The sequence below is a fragment of the Chamaea fasciata genome, unplaced genomic scaffold (genome assembly GCF_029207755.1).
Source record: "Chamaea fasciata isolate MVZ Bird 193981 ecotype frontalis unplaced genomic scaffold, bChaFas1.0.hap1 SCAF_3, whole genome shotgun sequence".
Classification (NCBI taxonomy): domain Eukaryota; kingdom Metazoa; phylum Chordata; class Aves; order Passeriformes; family Sylviidae; genus Chamaea; species Chamaea fasciata.
In genome coordinates, this window is record NW_027094088.1 from 69,687,923 (window position 1) to 69,707,474 (window position 19,552).

Here is a 19,552-nt window from a genome sequence, read left to right on the forward strand (position 1 = left end):
AGACTTATATTTTCTTCTGTTGTCTTAGAAAAGATGTTTTTTTTCCTAATTGGCTAAAGTGGGATTAGAAGCTGTGGTGGCCATACACTTTACAACGCCTTCTGGGAGCTTACAAAATGCAGATATTTTCACGCACATCATCAGTGGAACCTCAACTCATGCAGCTTCTCTGTGCTACAAACTTACAGAGAGCTGGAAAAATAGGAACACAAAGATCTTCCACAGGGTTTTTTTAGTTTTTGGGCAGTGGGCCTCTTGAGATGATCCCTGCTCCCCCCAGTCCAATGAAGACATTATTATGACTTTTCAAGTTCCCAGAGCACCTTCCACTGGGGAATGTTTCCTACAGTAATGAATGGAGGCTCCAGCTTGTTCCATGGCAGTAGGCATCGTTACTCCCATTTTGGAGCCCAAAGCAGAGACATGGAATAAATTGATCTAGAAAAGAGTCTTAGGCAAGGTTAGGAACAGAACTGACAGAGATTGGCTCCTTGTTATAGTCTTGTACACAATGCATGGGTGTCCTTCCACAGGGAGATTAAATCTGTAAATGTCTTATTTCACACACATGTTGAAACAATCTGACATCCATCAAAAAATCCCTGGTGTCTGCTCAAAAATTTCAGAGTCATTTACATCTGTGGCAATAAAAGCTGTATGCTGTTTATTTAGCAGGGTTCTTTTACTGTGCTGTTTGTTGTTTTGATAGTCTATGTCTTCTTCACATTGTAATCATATTAAAAGAGCATTCTTTTCCTGGAATAAAGAGGTAATGATTCACAAGAGGCATAATTATTCCATGCAGTGCAGGCAGGATGCTGCAGAAAGAGGCATCTTCTTTATGCATAAGAGGCTTTTATTGCAAGTGTTCTACACAGTAATTAAATTCCTTTGAATGAGGAGGCTTGATTGGATTTTCTTTGGTTTATTGGGAGGAGTTTGAAAAGCAAGGTATTTAGCTCAATTGCTATATAATTTTGGCATCTCTTGGAGGTTTGGGAGGAAGGTTCACAGTGTCTGATTCCCATTTCTCTTATGTGTTACGTTATCTGAACTCCCTTGAATTCAATTGAATTACACCCTATCTGTATTTGTATGAGAATCAAGCTCAGAAATTCCTGGCAGAAAACAGCAGGATACCTGAATGCATGCTGTAAGGATCCAAATCATCTCTGGGGAAAAAAAAAAAACAAACCTTGCTAAAGGAAAGTTACTTGCAGTTGCAAAGGCTAATGCCCATAAGTGAATTGCCCCAAAGTGCAAATTTCACATTTGCAGCTTTCCTTCAAATCTGATGTTTGCCTTATGGTGAGTCCAGCCTTGGCCCAGAATGGGACAAAACTTTAAAGGACAGAAGCAATAAAATAGAGCAATATAACAAAAATCTGCACTGTGGCCTGACACACAAGCCAAGATGATGGCATGGCACAACTCCTGAATATTTGAGTTGTCAAAATAAATCACGTTCTTTTAACATCAGCTACTGAGCACAGCTGCCAAGTAATGTTTTTGATTTCTTTTAAGGAAAAGAGTGAAAATGTAAATTAAAAGGAATACTCTGTTATATAGAGCCTCAACATCTATTAGCAATGGAGTTTGTGTCTTATAGCATAAATTACAGCATAAATTCTTGTTACTCAAAAAGGCTGCATAATCCATCAGGTGGAGAGTGTTGCTCTAGCCAGAAAGTTGATGTGCAGCACCATGGGGGAAATTTCACCCTGCTCAGATGTCTCTGGAGGGAGGGTACACATGACGATGAAAGTGGCCTTTTCAACAGCTCAGAAAAATGTCATGGAAGGCACTTCCCTAACCCAGGGGCTCCCTACCTTCCAGGTATTAACACCCAGTGGGAGTGGGAATCTCTAAAGTGCAGGTTGCCAGCAGGGTACCGTGAAGGTTAGAAATCTCACAGAGGTTTCCAAGGGCTCTGCTTGGATCCCTGTAGTGATACTGGGGCTGGGTGACAGGAGGGGTGGTTTTGCAGGGAGAATGGCAGTGGGAAAAAGGAGGAGGAGGAAGACCTGTGGGCATCTTTTGTGAAGAGAGAAAAAAGCAAATAAGAAAGACTTGGATATGAGGAGACTGGAGGAGGAAGACAGTGACACAGGCATGGAAGTGTCAGTCCCGACAGCAACAAACCTCAGCCTAAGTATGAGGGGAAATGACAAAAAAATCTGCATACTGCACACCTGGGGCTAGACCTGCCTCATGCCTGTGAATGAGACCCCCAAGCATAGAGGAGTGTAAGTCTCCAAAATAAGTCTTGAAATGCAAAATCTGGTTTATTTCCAGGAATCTGAAAAGCAAGGTATGTAGCTGCTACATAGTCCGAAAATTGCAATGGAGAGGACAGGAACCGTAGCAATGATTTGCAGTTGTCTGTGATGTTGGCACGTTTGAACCTGAGTCAGGTCCAAGTGACTCACACATAACACATAACTGTCCATGATAAACCTTGGGTGTGCTCACCAGTCATCAAGCCTGTATCCTTGCAGGATACTGGGCCTGATGGATGTCTGCAGCTGAGGATGCTTCTGATTAATTTTGGTAATTGCAGCCAGAATGCTTTGGTTTATTACCTTCACTCCTTCCTACTGGCTGCCAGGCATTATGAACCCAATAAAATGCCCATCCCTTTGTCCTCCTCTGCCTACTTCCTTTCAGTCCTCTAGTCTTGGTGTATTTGAGGAGCACCACGAGTCCAATCGAACCTGGGCCAAGTGGCCCAGGACTTTACAGAAAATAATATTGTAAGCTGACATAGATGACTCATATCAAGCCATGGTTTCCCTCTTGTGGCTCTACTGACTTTGAATGGTTGAGTTTCCCTTCACTGTTTATTAATTCTCAGCAAGGATCTCTCCTGGGGCCAGCTGTCTGTACAGCACGTTGAAAATGGAGTAACACTTTGGGACCAGAAAAGGGGAATTTTGGCCAAAAAAAATTATTTTTCAAGGGTTGATTAAAAAAGCTTCTGCTTTATTGATGTTTATTTTGTGTCTGGGCTTCCTGAGCAGAGACAGTTATTCCTGAGGATTACCTGGCTGATGCTCCGAACAGGAAGCAGTTCAGTGCGGATCCTGCCGATGCTGCCTTGGGTTCCATGGGCTCCATGTACACCATGTGTCAGAGCCCTGCAGATGGACACCCTGCTGGAGCCTCCTCTTCCTCCTGTGGCCATCGTCCTGCCCAGGTGTCTTCAGGGGGGTCCTCATCTACCAGCCTGCGGCATCAGACCTCCAGCCCAACAAGGAATGGGGCCTATCTTGAAGGAAACAGAAGTGGTAATGTAACATTTTCCATTTAGCAGTGTGTGCCGCTATGCTGGTGCTGTGCTGGAGTCTTAACTCGTTCCTAAATTCCCAAAAAAATTAATAAGGTGGTTCTGTGATGGAAGCCATCCAGACCACTCCTGCTTCCATTTAGAAGGGGAAATAATAACCTGCGTAAACACAAAATCAGTCTGTTCACCATTAAGTAAAAAGGTGAAAGTTTTCTAATGCTGTTGTTATGTAAACATATGTATTATCTATAATTGTGTAGCAATCACACCTGTTATTATCAGCTCAGACATATAGACATTAATATATAAGGCATTCCTCCCAAAGATTTATACTGCCTACAGGCAGGTACCTGTTATTTGTGTGACACGAGCTGTGTACAAGGTGTGATGCAGAGCAAACACAAATATTAGTGCCTACCTCAAAACATTATATTCAAAGGTTTTGCTTCCTAGCTATGTGCCCATCCTGTCCCTTTAATTACACACCAAGTCAGATTTTGCTTGAAAGATTCCCCAACATATGTTTTTAAAAAACATATGTTTTTAAAACATTTTTTTAAAAAACATATGCTTTTAAAAAACATTCAGCTCACTGCTTAGGGCTCTTCTATTCTTCAGGAAGCAAAGTCACAAGAAGTTTATCTGCAAATTCAAGAAAAGTAATGGGAACGACTGCATTCAGTGATTCTTCTTTCCCTTCTTTTTATTTTTGTTTAGTTACTATTTGCTGGGGCAGTTTCTCTACTCATCCACTACAGTTCCTATTGGCCATGATTTTTTTCGCCTAGAAATTACCCAAGTTTATCAGACAGGTTAGCTATTTCACTGACCTGCATTTAACTTTGTTTGCATTTTCCAAATCCTCGGCCAACAGGCCTTTATCAGTAGTGGTGCCAACAGTGTCTTCACCCCTTACTAATTATTCAAACTTCATGTCTGCATTTTTCATTCTGATGATGGATCTAACAAAGGAGTTGAATGTCTCAGCCATTTTAAAGTCATTAATTTTTTTCCCTTCCTCATTTATTAATGGAATCTACTGCCACTCTAGTACTATTTTTTTTTTAAATCTTGATATATTTGCAGAAGATTACTGGTTCCCCTAGCCCCTTTGTCTACCAGTAGCTCATTACACTGTCTTTTGCCCTTGCATTTCCCTTGGAAAATTCCCTTTAATTGATTCTGCATATTCCTGCTTGGAAGCCATTCCAGAGCCTCTTTCCAGTATCCTTTGCTTAATCTTTGCTTAATTCCTTCACATTCCTCACCTCCCCAACACCTGTATTATTTCTTGCTTCTGAACTTTCACTATTTAATATTTTAGAACATTATTCTTCCAAAATATGTATTACAAGTATTTATCCCTGTATTTAATTGTTTATCTAACTTTGCCTTCTTAGACATTCAATACCCACTCAAAACTATCACTGATGTTGCTATTGTTTTCATACACTTGCTTCCCTGGTTTAGCCCTGTGTTACTCTATTGTAGATAAATGTTCGATTCTCATAATTATCTCATTCTTTACTTACAGAGTAAACTTTACTCAAAGCAAAGCAGATAGCACAGAAATACAGTGAAAACAACTTGTAGAAGTCTGTCACTAGGAACTGGTGGCCTCAGTTACAAAGGAAAGGAAATGAAAAGCCATTTTCTTTCAGATCTTGCTCAGTGCCTCTCAGGCTGGCATAATCAGGTGGTGGGAGGACAAGAGGCTCACTGAGCAGAGGATTCATTTACCCCTCTCCTCTTAGCAGAACTAGGACCCTTTTGCCAAGCTTTATAGTTGGCAGCCATGAGGAGCCAAGATTTAACAGCGTTGTTACTTGCCTTAAAAATCTTGATCATTCTTCTTGAGATCAGTCATTGTCTCTTTGTAGCACATATGAGGAGCCAGGGCAGTTCAGAGCAAAGGTCTGTCTAGCCACACATCTTGTCTCCAGCACAAAACAGCAGCATGCCCCAAGGAAAGGGATAAATGCAGAGATGGTGGTGCATCTCCACTACCCTCTCTGCCTTCAGAAATTTGTGGCTCAAAGACTTCCTCAACCAGAGGTGGTAGATTCATAATTCATAATGCATCACAGATTTTTCTTCTCTGAATCACTTGGTGGCTTACTGAATAGTTTGTGCATTTTCAGAATACACAAAACATCCTGCAGAAGAATGTGTTGTGTGGGGAAAACCTTTGGTTATCAGGGCAGAAACTATGTTCAAGGGACTGAAGCTTAAAATCAGAGCTTCTTAAGCTTGTTCAGCTGCATTGTTTTCCCTTTTTGTTTTTGACTTTGAATGTAACCGTTTCCCAGTCTTGGCCAATGTTTTGTAAAACCTCTGTGTAGTCCCGAGCAGGAAGTTAAGCTCCAGGAGACACCTCCATCTCTCTTTTCATGACTTATCACAAAATCCGCAGTCTTTACAAAATGAAAAGCTGATATACCGCGCATGTTTTTTTCCAGAACTGAAACAACAAAAAAGTCATCGAGTGGTCATACAATAGGCTTTACAGATTCCTGTATTTCTCTGGCTTAAAATCATTAAAAGCACTTTGAGGAGCAAAGAGGGAGAGGTTGCTTTTGAATCAGGCATCCATGACATGAGTGCCTCTGAAGCAGCTGCAAGTGACTTGAAACTGCTACATATAATACTTGGGGTTAACAGAACTCATCCCAAAACAGCTTAGTAATTTTTGTGTGGTGGTCATTTGATGCTTGCATAGCCTAGTTCCTCTGAGGTCTCTGGGTCATTTGGCCAGCTGAATAGTAAATGCTTCCTAAAACAGAAATGTATGCAGTGACCATCATTAAAATGGTTATGGATTCATTGATATTGTTGGGGTTTTCCTAATTTTTAGGCATTTATTAGTCCTGGTATCACCCATTGTAGATGAGAGTCTACCACAGAGGCACATGCAAACCCATACAAGGTTTGCTGCAAGGTCCCTAAAAATCCCCTGTAGCATCCCCTGCACTCCACCAGTGTATGGCAGCACAGACAGCCAATGAATGTTTGTGCCACCACCATCCATCACACTTCCTCTAATCCTCTCAGCTGCTTTCTGGAGACTCCAGCAGTCTCCCACAGTCCATAACTCAAGCTGGGTGCCTTGAGGCGGAGGAGAGACATTTACTCTCAGACATGGCCAGGCAGTTTTTGGTGGCTGTGGTGGGCGATACAGTGACATCCATGAAGTCAAGGTGCCCACACATTCATTATGATATCACGTCAAGCATGAGGACACTGTGGTGTTTCCAGTCACAGCCTAGTTTCATCTCTTTCACTATTTCCCATAGTGTCAGCTCTCTAAGACTGGAATTCTCACCCGAGTCCTACAAAGCATTACCCACTCCTCTTTAAAATTAGAGATTGTATTACTTCACAGAAAGAAATCGTATTTTCACCCACCATGTTGCTTCCACTTCTACTGGCAAACCCTGAGTTTTAAAATACACATTTCTGCAATTGCCCTAGTGCAGCCACACTGGAGTTTTAAGACCACCTTCACAAATTCTCTCTTGCAAAGGTCTTTGAAATCTGTGCATGTGTTTTTCGTCTTTCTAGGCATAATTTATATGTTGCTGAATCATAAGTAAGCAAAGATGAGTAAGTGGTGCATGTCAGTCTCTGTTCTTATCCTCTTCAGTTTGTATACTTATGAGGCAGAGATGGGCTCATTAAAAAGAGGAAGAATTTATCTCTGAAACCTCAAACGAATCCTGTTTATTTATGGATAGTTTTGAAAAATAGCTTGCCTTATTTATTATGGTGGGCAAATATCATGGAAAAAGCCATAATCATAAAACATATCTCAGTGCATAGCAGAACATGTCTTTCAAGCAGAATGGATGAGATTAAACCTCAAAGCTCTCATTAATGCGATCGGAAGCTTGATGCCTAATTCTCCTTGATTATGCTAAAAAATTCTGGAAAAAAAAAAGATGCAAAAAAAATCTCATTTCAGAAAGCCAGTTGGGGCAGCAAACAGATAAACACGCACTTTCCTGTCATCATTTGCCAAATTGAAGCTTTTAAATTAGGGAAGGAATAGTCAAGGACATCATAAACCTTTCCAAGCCTGCTTACATAACAGACAAAGCCTTTATCCCAAGTATGAAGAATTGTGTGTTCAACCACAGTATAATAACCTTAACCTTGCCCTGTAGCTTGTTATTTTTATGGAGATTTTATTATCCAGTATTAGCAGTTAATTATTATCACCTGAGGGTCTTTGTTAAAGAGGCAGTCCTGCTTATTAGTACACACATTTTCTGAAAACATTTGGGGGCATGGGGGTTGAAATTTCTCTTCTTCGAGAATAATGCTGCAAGCAGCTCATGGGGGGCGGATCCAGCACCTCCCCAAGGCAAAGAGCTGCTGATGGCATTGTGAGTCTCAGCACTGTATTCAGCCAATACAGCCTGCCTGCCAATTTTTGAGGACGTTTCGGTCTGAAAGTTCCAGTGCTTCCAGCGAGCTGCCTTTCCGTTTCCCCTCCAAAGGAGAGGCAAAGCAAGAAAAGCCCGGATAAATATTTCATGTCCGCGGGCTCGTCTCATGCAGGGGGACGCGGGGCTGCTCCTGCGGCGGGCGGAGGAGCACCTGCGGTGCTGCATCCCCGCACGGTGCCTGCCAGGCTCTCAGCGGGAGCAGCCGCCACACCGGTGGGACAGGGACTCCTCTGTGACGCGTTGCAAGGCGGAGGACACCAGGCAGGTGGTGCCCGACGTGTCCTGCCAGCGCCGGCCGGCGCAAACAGATGTGCTGAGCCTGATCTTTGCAGAGCTCTCTGCTGATCGTGGCTTGTCAACACCCTGCCCCGTCCCAAATATCCTGTAATTGTGTTCCCCCAGGTGCCTGCTTGTCTGATGCATCTCTTCTCCTGCTTGGTATGTCGTAGATTTTTAGAAAAGTATCTTAAAGCTTTCCTCCTTTCCTTGTTTATGGTGGGGGGGTGGTTTGTGTTTTAAAATAATTCCCATTTCTCTGCACTTTTGAGGGTCTGCTACTTCTGCTTAGTTTCAGTAGATCTGCTGCTCTTTATTATCTGCTCCAGTGCAATCAGAGAGAACCTTTTAAAATTTCATTCCCACCCCCTTCCCCTGAGGCAAAGAAATCATTTAGGCCTGCAGCAATATTAAAGTTCATCTGTCACTCCCTTTCCACTCTTATCTATCAATGACTGTACTCCCTCTGGGCTCTGTTTGTTTGCCAAGAACATATTTAGGGAGTCTGTTATTTGTCTTTCCTTCTTTTGCAGGTTTAACTCCATTTCAGCATTTTATTTCCTTGTCATGCCTCTGCAGCCATTTGGCTGTTGGCTCTGTCTCCATTCTTCTTCTCAGAAAGGTGCAGAGGTTAGAGATGAGTGGCAGAGAAAAGTGTGGGGTGAAAACTCAGACTGAGCCAGTCCATCTCTTTCCTTCAGCTTCACTCAGCTTTTGCCACTGACCTAGTAATTCCAGCTGTTTCTGTGTGGGCAGTGGTCTTCACTGGGATGCCTGGAGATGTTCCCCCTGCAGATGAACCTCTTCACTGTCCTTCCCCAATATCGTTTGACGCAGGAGGGGAGAGTGCTTCCCTCTGATTACCTAAATTTCCATATCCCATTCCATTAATTTGACAAATTTTTGCCACCTGTCTAAAACAGGAAATTGGATTTGACCTAGATTATGATCTCTAAAAATAATTATTGGTCGCAAGCACTCCCATCTCTTTGTAATCTGAGTATTCATTATCATCTTGATTAATTCTGATGACAGGATGGCATAGGATACCCAGGAGACATGAGACTTCCTCATTTATCTAATTCTTAGGTTAAGTGTGAATACCTTCAGATATGAAAAAAATGTATAGTACTTGCCCTGCTGCCATCAAACACGTTTGTGCTTAATATAATCTTTCACCAAAGTGACGCTATTGAAAGAAACCCCATGCCTTTGTGTAGACATGAAATGATCTGTTTTCTTTTGTAAGTTGAGGAATTACACTCAGATGGGTAAACTACAATGTTAAAAAGCCAAATAAAGTAATCAACAAAATAAACTATAAAATAAATGAAAAACAGATTGTTTCCAGACTCATCAGCTAGACCCTGATATTTTCCTGCAAACTCTGTTTTATTAATAACATTTAAAGGTAGCTCCTTTCACACAAGTAAATTAAAACACTTTAATTCATGAAAAAGCAGCAGATAATGCAAAACTTGATACTAGGTAGGTAAATAAAGATAAAAAGGTATTTGAAGAATTAGTGTTGACACCTAATCCTTGTTTATATATTAGGATATTGTACTATTGCTCAGGCATGGATTTGAAAGGGTTATCTTCACCTGCTAGGATCTGGAAGAGTTCTTGCCATGCAGTCTCTTTAGAAAGGTCATTTATATATTTGTCTTTCAGAAATCACATTTATGCTATTGATTGCTAGATTGCAAAGGAGTGAATAGATTCCTCCTGTCATTTCAACCTTTTCTTCTCATGCCCCTTCATTTTATTAAGGATACTTCCAATACCTGTGAAGGCTCCCAGCGGCACTTCTCCTGGGGTCTCTGCTCCCCTTTGCCCTTTCCTGGGCAGGTTGCAGGCAGGAGTCAGTGGGCTGCAGGCTGCCCTTTCTGTTTCTGATGTACCTCCCAGGCTAAGTCCTCTGGGCTTTCATTACATTTGTACAAATTTAAGAGAAAAAACGTGCTCCTCGGTAGTGGCACATTTCCCCTGACCATGTTATGGCAGTAGCAGAGAAACCTCTGCAGTCTTTTGTTCACAGCCAAAACTTTCCTCCTGTTTTCTGACTAGTTTGCAAAAGCCTGGTCTTTTTCCCCGACCTTTGATCTGAGGTGGTGTAGTGCCCTGTACCTCCACACATCAGCTCTCATCCAAACCACTGACAGATCACGAAGGGGGGATGTCCCACTTGTCCCTGACAGAGTTCCTCAATGTAATTGATGATCCAGGGATTGGTCAAGATTACCCTGTTCGTTTAGCACTCTGTCTCTCCGTTGTTTCATGGCAAAGGCTCCAGATGGTGTCTGTACCGTTGTGCATTGCATTTATTCTGTGAGCGGAGCCCAGGGTCACCTGAGTCCATACAAACACCGGTCCTCGCTGTCTAATTAAAAGGACCTGCGGCTGTTCCTTGTCCTTTGTATCCAGAACAGTGACTTAGCAAATGAGTGCAATTACCATGATATTTACATCTCATCTCATTATGAAAACCAGATTTGCACATTCATAGCATTGCTGCTTTCTGGAGTTCATTGTGAGTAACTGCAAATACACCTCGTTACATTATACTGTAAGACGGGCATGATGGCAAGGAAAAAAAAGACAAATATGTACCTAAGCCCATTATTGGGTGTATATGGGCAGAGTCTCAGCTAATATAAATCACCAGAGCTCTATTGAAGTCAATGGAATGACAATCTACATAAGCCCCAAGCCATCCAGCACTTTTACCTGTGTATTAGGATCGTGTTTTGAGTCATGCAAGGGGATTCTCACACATCCCATGTGGCTTTATAAGCTCAGCATTTCTCTGGAGAGCTCACCCCGTCTCTCCTCAGCAGTTCTGATTGCCTCTTGGCTACTCAGGGTATTTCCAGCCTCCAGTTTTGGTGTCTGTGATCTCCCTCTACATGCACTCTTCTGTTTGATTTCTGGAATTCTGTAATGTATACATGCTTTCCATTTGCACTTCTCCCATTAAAAACAGGGCCTTGACAGAAAGAGATGAACAGATGTGAGCAAGTAACATTTAATGCATCTGTGTGCTGCTGCCTGCTAATGCAAACTTTGCTTGGTGTGGATATAAACAAATGGAAACCGCTTTCCTGTAACCTAACGTAATATATTTCTCATCATAAAGAAGCAGAGTAAGTGGGGGTACAAATTATATTCAGGTGGAGATTGAGATTTATAATTCTGCAGAGACTAAGAATGAAAACATAAATGCACTTTTGTTCCAATGTGCCTTTATTCACTCGATTTAAAGCTACAGCAAGCTGAAGTCACCTTAAATTGTCAAGGGGTTATAGCATTAAAAAGTCACATGAGCCATGTTCATCTTCATATGTTTTAGTAACTTTCCAAATTGGCATTCACTGGGGACCCTCAGCTTTGTGAGAGACTAAGATTAGGAAGACATGGACTGAAAACCTTCTGCTAGGCTCTAAAACAAGTATGAATATCTGAATGCAAATTAAAAAACCCTATTTGCTAAATCCTGATTTTATCCTCTAGCCTCCACATTCAGTGGCAAACTCCTTTGTTTAGTGCTAAAGAACTTTGTCTCCAGGTGTGAGGGTAGTGTCTTCTGGCGCCAAGATCCCTGCTGCTGCAGATCAGACAGCAGGGGCAGCTTGGTTTAAGAGCCTGGCAGCTGGTACATTTTTCCTTCCCCAGCAGGGACCTAAGGGTTTCATTTTTTTTTACACAATTCACCAGCTGGGATCATGTCTTCCAACAAGCAGTCAAACTGAAAACTTCCTCAAGTCCCCTTTTTTCCTCATGCTGCCATCTCCGGCTAGTACTTACACTCACAGATCCAGTGTCCAGTGCTGCAGTGAGGCTGCCAAAGCCCTGTACACTCACAATAGCAAACCAAGGAAACCTCTGTGTGCCATTGTAATGCACTGTTGTTGTGGGCTTTTTTGTACCAATAGCCTCAAGTCCTTCACCTGAACAAGATGCAGCTCGGCCATCAAGCAAGAATCCTTTGACCTGGACAGTGGATGATGTGGTTTGGTTTGTGAAGGATGCAGATCCTCAAGCTTTAGGTCCTCACGTGGAGCTCTTCAGAAAACACGTACGTAGAAGGCTACCTTTACTACCTCTAGGTAATTTAAGTCACAAGAGACAGCCAGCATATGTCACACACAGCCCCTCAGCTGCCTTGGGCTTGCTCAACCAGGATGAATGCAGGGCCTGCCAAGGAGTTCAGCACCTCTGGAGGGTTTGGGTTAAAGAAATTTCACTAGTTTCTTGAGATGGTGGTTAAACGCCAGGAATCAAAACCATGGGCTTTGTGAAAAGGTGGATGATGCCCCAAGCTTGTCAGTGTTAAAGAGCCTTTTGGAAAGTGTCCCTAATAATACAGTGTAATTTGGTCAGCCCTGAATTGCTCTGGCAGTTGGATTAGGTAATTGTAGGTCCCTTCCAACTGAAACAGTTCTATTCTATTCTGTTCTGTTCTGTTCTGTTCTATTCTATTCTATTCTATTCTATTCTATTCTATTCTATTCTATTCTATTCTATTCTGTTCTGTTCTGTTCTATTCTATTCTATTCTATTCTATTCTATTCTATTCTATTCTATTCTATTCCATTCCATTCCATTCCATTCCATTGCATTCCATTCCATTCCATTCCATTCCATTCCATTCCATTCCATTCCATTCCATTCCATTCCATTCCACTCTGTTTTGCGCTGTGTTATGCTTCTCTACTCGTTTATACTTCAATGGGAAACCGTAACAGTGTCTTTAGGAAATGCTCACTGTTTGTTCCCAGCTACTCCAGCATAAATTGTTTCTATGCCAAGCCTGAGAGAAAGAGAGAAAGCACGGAGGATCTGGTGCTCATTTTTCATTGTCAGATTGGCACAAAAAAGCCTCATTTCAATGACATTTTTTTTCACAGGATATATATGGTTCTTCTCCGAAGAGCATTTTTTATGTGTCTCTAGATATTTAGCGGGAGAAACCCAAACCAGCCAATGTTTTAATCTTTTTCCCCTCAGTATTATGTAAATACATAACCAAATTTAACAGACCTGCTGACTCTCTAGAGGATATAACAGTTGCTTTTGAGAGGATAACCTCCAGTGATGGAAATTATATTATCCTTAATTAGTAAAGGGGAAGACAGTAAACTTATCTGATCTTCAGTTCCTTGTTCTGCTGCTGTATATAGAATTGACACCAATGTATCTATTAGCATTTTTTGCCTTCTCCATCGCTCCTTAATCAATTCACTCTGGCTATGAAAAATGGATTTTACCCTAAAAGTGACTTGTTTGTGTTCAGCTGAAGGTCATATGTTTTCATGTAAGTGTCTGGACCTAGGTCTAAATGAGAATTGCTCCCCAGCCCTAAGTCCTGACCAGCACCCCCAGTGCTGCAGAGGCAACAAGAGGGCTTGATCACTCCTTGCCCCTATGCCAGCAGAGACTAGTGGGGCTGTGGAGCTGCAGATGAGAGCTGAGGGGCGTAAATGGACTTCCATCTACACTCTGTCTCCAGGATTTCCAGATACAGGAGAGGAGGTGACTGAGGAGCAGCTGAAAATGAAGATGAACACAGGCCTTGATGTCTGCTTACCCTAGGAAGGAATTGGGGCCATCTGCCATTGTGTAGACAGGTCTGTGGGATGAGAACAACAGCAGGCACAGCGGTGTAGGGCCAAATCTGCAAGTACAGGTCAGGTGCCAGCCTACTTTTCCTGTCTTCTGCCTTATAAACTGAAAATGAAAGCATGGCCTATATTGGTCATGTGGACAACCAGGCAGATAAACAAGCAACCTTCGGATTTGAAGGAACTTGCTGTATAGAACGACTTTCTGCCAATGCCAGAAGGGGCTGTGCATCGAGAGAAAATCTTCATGCAAGTGAGCAAGAATTGACATGGTCTGAGGCATATAGGTATATCCAAAAGGAAAATATCCCAACTTTTAAAGTTTGTCTTGTAGATATGGAGAGTGCAAAAGCACTAATTTTGTCTAGTTTCCATTTGTAGCAAAGTATGCTTTTATGTAGCAGCAGGGCCTGGGAACACTCCAGGCAGTCATGGGCCAGCTGCACTGGAGAATGTCATGATACTGCAGCTGCTCTGCGACCAAAGAGATCAAGCTAAATTGTCACTAAAGACTGTCCCTGTCATCCTTTGTTGCACACCCAGCACCCATGGGCTCTACTTATCACTGGTTTCCTTGTAAAATATGCCATAGGTGTGAGAACCTGGGTATGATTGCCACACAACTCAATTCAATTACACCTTTGAGTTATATATATCCCTGCAATTTTTCAGCCTTCAAACCTCATCTGGATTAGCACAAAGACCCCAGGGGTGAGAGACAAGTGATTAGTCCATTAACCTCAGCCATATCCTTCTGTATGTTCAATCTTTCTGTGAAGCAGGTGCATAATTTACTTAGAAGCACTTACTGTCATTGACAAGGCCCTGCTATCGCCCGAAATAGTTGCTTTGGCAATCAGCTCATCTGAGCTGGGGGAGAGAGGCTGTTGGGACCAGCAGGAAGAAAACAGCTGGAGGATGTATCCTGAATGTGGGCAGTGTGCTTTCCTACTGTTCTACCAGGCTATTTGGGTGTTGACCTCAGTCTTCAGAGCCAGCTCTTCTAGCCTGCAGTCCACGTTGTTCACTGCCCCAAAAGGCGCTGCAGGACGTCCTGGCCCTGTCTGCTCTTCCCACCAGGAGCAGAAACTTTGCAACTTGCCGAAGAAGTCACAGTTAGCTCCTGAGAGTGTCCACCAAGGACTGAGAAACTTCCTACCAGCTCCCCTGGGCTGCTCCCTCGGCACATCTCTGTGCCAAGGACAGCTGAGCTCATCACTGATAGAGATTTTGGTCTCACGGAAAGGAGCCACTGCCCTGGCTAGGGACCTTGTAGCAGCACTGTGTGAGATCCTGTGGGGACTCCATCAGCAGGAAAGGCTTGGTAGAAAGATAGGGAGAAGGGAAACATAGGAGGGGAAAGGCGCCCCAGATGGCACTGAATGTTATCAGTTCCAGACCCGGTTCAAGATCTGCTGGGGCTAATGTACATGTGGGAACCACGTTATTCTTTTTTAAAATTATTTTTGAAAAGGGCTGACACAGTAATACTGTAAAGAAGTCAAGCCAAGAATCTGCACAGGGAAATGGCTAATATGGGATATTTAATTGGATATGAATGCTCCCTCTGGCATACTATTGTCATGGAGTTTAATCTTGACCCCTACACAGTAATAATAATGGAAATAATAAAATGCTGAACTCAACATTTAGAAACAGCTGCCTCCACACCTGACCCTTGACAGTGTTTTTACCCTATGGCACCAGAGTTAAAGGAGTTCTTATTTTATTTCCTATGCAAATAGTAATTATATGTAACACTTATTCTTACTTTACATTAGCTTCCTTAAAATAATGGCAAGGAGAGCAGGGAGGTGGAGACAGTTTCTATTATGGATAGAGTGGGGGTTACAAAATGAGGAGCATTAATTGATTGAGTTAATCAGAAAGTGACCTTAACTGTTCATCAGATAAATCACCTAGTGAATGGAATAATAATGATCAGGGCAAATTAGGATCCATAGTGTTGCTTAATAAGTAGGCAATGGATCACTGTGGAAAGATCTGACCACCAAAACCGTAGAACACAATGCAGACAGCACTGGTGTGTGTGTCTCTGTGCATGTATACACACACACACACACACACATAGCACTTGTGATGTTTTAGCTCTCCAGGTGTGTAAATGTATGTGCTGGAAGCTGTGGGGACAGGTAGTATTATTCGGCAGATCCACTAATACAGTCAGGAAAAACCAGACAAGCTTTGGGTCCAAGGAAGGACAGTACAGCTGAAAGCTTCTGTGTTCTACACCCCATAGTAAAAGACAGTCTGTTTCTCTGTGGGCTCAGGCTACTTTTGCAGTAATGCTTGGTAATTTCAAAAAGTTTTCAAGCCAGCTGATGGCAATTTCCTCCACTTACATGAGGGTTAAATTAAAGTTCAGCAAATGTAATAATAAATGCAATTAAATAAGCAAGTTACTACTGTCTTCAATTCGAGAAAAAACATACATATAAACACACACACGTGTACCATATATTTGCATCGTTGGGTATAAGTGTACTGGAGATATGTGAAACATGCAGATAGCTGGGGACAAAGCTGAAACTGAGATCCAGAGGTGTTCTATTAGCAGTTTAATGTGGCTACATCCTTCACTGTCTCCATCGCTCATACTTTTCTCTCAAGGCTGACTGGCTTTTCTCAGAATTTCACTTAGAGTAGACCTTATTTTTAAAAAATTCTACTCTTAATTGCAAAATAAATTGAAAACCTAAACTAATCTTACAGTTCCTTGAAGAATAAAAAGTAGCATTTAATTGAATCTTCCTTTACAGCTTCCTTCTATAACACCTCAGATTTCAATTTTTTAGATGAAATTTCAAAATGCATGGCATTTCAGAACGTTTCTAATTCACCTTGTTTGATGTGTCAGGACACAGCACTTAGAGGGGAGTTAACACATTTTGATTCTCTTCCTCTCTTTTGAAACCAGGAAATTGACGGCAATGCTTTGTTACTGCTGAAAAGTGACATGATCATGAAATACCTGGGGCTGAAATTGGGACCAGCACTGAAACTGTGTTACCACATTGATAAGCTCAAGCAAGCCAAGTTCTAATAATTTCTTGAACAACAGAATCTGAGCTAAATCTAGATGGAAGACTAAAGGTAACATGTTGCCTTACAGAAATGCATTCGTTTGCAGATTGCTTTTCCTTCTTTTTTATCAAAGACTTTGTCTTTTTTAACATTTGTGCGTTGTCACTTTTTTTTAATCCAATGGGATCTTTTGGGCTGCTTTGTGTTAATAATTTGCCAAAAAGTATATAATTACAATAATTATTTTATATCATTAATATTATTATGATTATAGTAAGTCCTATTTTTGTAACCAGAAGTGGGAAATCAAAACCAAACACTGCTGCAGCATATGCATAGGACTGCTAGAAGACAAACCAAGAGTCCCTCACTTGCCACGGATCCGCCTCTGGAGAGTAATCGCTGACCTGTATTGCCCGGGCAGCAGCACCACTCTCCATGCTCGGGGGCTGGAAAAAGTGCAGCGTTTGATCACCTTTTGTCTGATGGAAACTGCCCCGTGTCTGGCATTCTCCGGAAAACTTGAATTATTCACTTAAACAAATGAACAAACAAACAAGAACAAAGAAGGGGGGGGGGGGAGGAAAAAAAGAAAAAAAAAAAAAAAGAAAGAAGAAATAAAAAACAAAAGAGGGAGGGGAAGGCTTTTTTCCCCAGCTAAAGTACTTTTTCCCGCTAGAGGGAGCAGCCCTAGCGGACTTGTGGCTGGAGCTCTGATGCTGCGGTGCTTTCTGTCTGATGAGCTTTGACCATCATGACTCTCCTATCCAACACGTCCATAAACACCGCCAAGGAATCACAGGCTCCCAGCAGGACGCGCCCGTCACCGTTTACAGATAATTAATTCAAGAAGAGCCCAAATGCAGCGAGTGTTTCTGACAGGATGTTTCCCGTCACACCAAAGAGGGGGTGGATGGCTCCCACGGTGTCTGGCGCGCACAGCTGTCAGCTCCGTTCCCTGAGTCGCCTCAGTCTGGCGTACACTCCGTGGCACTCCAAGAAAAATCTGAATTTCTGGGTTTGTTTTTGTTTGCATCTTTCTAAAACAAGGAAGCCGGGAGAGATTGTTCCTCACAAGGACCTGGGCACATCTCTGCACTTTGCACAGGCACAGGACGAATGCTGTAGGGTTGGTTCCTGATTGCACTGTGGCTTTCAGTGCACAGACAGATGTGTTGGACCTTCTGCCTCAAGTGAATTAAAAATTCACTTCTGCCTCTTACACAAATCCAAAAGGTGCTTATTGACACTCCATGTAACTGAAGGGGACAAATCAGGTCTCAGGCTGAGGAAGTAATCTGTGGAATGCATGGGTCCTTGTTTTCATCCACAAAGGATGACTATGAAGGGACGCATCCATATAGTTCAAACCCCTAGTGCATGACAGAGAGACATGCAAGTGTTTGTAAGTCATGCAGGTGATTTTAGAGCTAGTTAGCTCAACTGAATTGAGAAACAGGGTCCTGATAATATGCAAGATTGTTTGACCCTGTTTATGTAGAAAAGAATGTTACCAAAAATACCTCATGAAATAAAATTCAACCTGATGCTTGTTGCTAGACTAGAACTCCTACAAAAAGGCATCCATCCAAGGGCCTACTCCTGGAAATCCTTAAAAATAGGAGAAACCATATCCTACAAGTCTTACCCTAAACTCCTGGGGACTACTCTCCTAATTTAAAAAACTTGTCATAAATCTGCAGGATTGGATCTTTACAGGACTGACCAGCTTTCAGCAAATCCTGTCTGCATGCTGAAACACCCTAAATAGGAATAGCTGAACAACTGTATAAAATGAAAAGTCATATATGTCATTGAGTGACGTAACATAGGGAACCCTAAATGTGCCAATGCTTGTAACACAACACCCATCCACATCACTTTGTGTCTGTGGTATAAAAAATGGAAATCTCTTTGGTCAGCTGTCTGGTTGAGGCAGAGGTGACTTTCCATCCACAGCAAACCTGTACAGTTCATTTTTCACTCTTACATTCCCAAGATCTTGCTCTATTAGTAATGTCACCTCCAGAGAGTCTTCAAACAATCTTTTTTTCCACCTCATAATTACTAACTTAGTTAACCTCTCTTCCTTTTTCAAAATGGGATTTTATTTCCTTCACTTAAAACCCCACCTTGCTGTAATATATCAGTAATCAGAGCTGGTTAGACTTTATCAGATGGCTTCAATGCTGGAAAATCCCACTTTGTCAAAATCAAAACTCTTCATAAAAGCACGTCACTTTCTAACATTAAATTCTATTTAACTGAAACTACAGCTTTCAGTAGTGTCAAAACATCATTTTGACATTTTGGAAGGGGAACATTTTTGTTCCAAGAATATTTTTGCATTTTATTGTATTTTCCTGGAGGATCTGTAGCTTCACATTATGTTCTGAGAGTGGGGGGAAAAAAAACACAACCCAGAACTAGACTTTCCTAAGCATGAAGCCTTCCAATTCTGTTCTGTGTCTCACCCCTTTCTTCCACTCCATGCCCCTACTCTGGATGTTACAGCTGAGGGGGCTGATCATGCCAAGACAGTGTGAAGAGACTCCATGGTGGAAATTATGTTCATGCACATGATTTAACAAGCTGAAATAATTTTCATGTATGCATCTGACACACAGTCAGTGGTGCCATCTCATTTGATATCACACTTGTAGATACATTAGGATCATCTAGGCCACAATATTTAATGTTTCTGTTTTTCACAGGGGAGGCGGTTAGTGGAGTCCTTTCATGTGTAAGTAATGCTTATGACAAAAATTCCTCATTGCATGATGTTGTTTTGTTTTATTTCACTTGAGAGGCAATTAGGAGACAAATATTATTGCAATTGCTGTAATATAGAAATTGTATGTAATTTTTATCTT

At 42.0% G+C, this 19,552-nt stretch overlaps 1 protein-coding gene and 1 long non-coding RNA gene across 2 annotated transcripts in view; both read left to right on the top strand.

Moving 5' to 3' along the window:
* SCML4 (Scm polycomb group protein like 4) overlaps window positions 1–16,900 on the top strand; it is a 43,364-nt gene extending 26,464 nt beyond the window's left edge. The window contains exons 5-7 of the mRNA XM_066180510.1: window positions 3,021–3,287; window positions 11,946–12,088; window positions 16,573–16,900. Coding sequence (XP_066036607.1) covers window positions 3,021–3,287; window positions 11,946–12,088; window positions 16,573–16,698 — 536 coding nt within the window. The 3' untranslated portion in view covers window positions 16,699–16,900. The remainder of the gene's footprint in view (window positions 1–3,020; window positions 3,288–11,945; window positions 12,089–16,572) is intronic.
* On the top strand, window positions 7,563–9,608 carry LOC136287773 (uncharacterized). The gene is made up of 3 exons (XR_010720316.1): window positions 7,563–7,995; window positions 8,137–8,172; window positions 8,544–9,608. It is a non-coding gene; the product is annotated as an uncharacterized lncRNA (long non-coding RNA).
* Window positions 16,901–19,552: the final 2,652 nt, after the last annotated feature.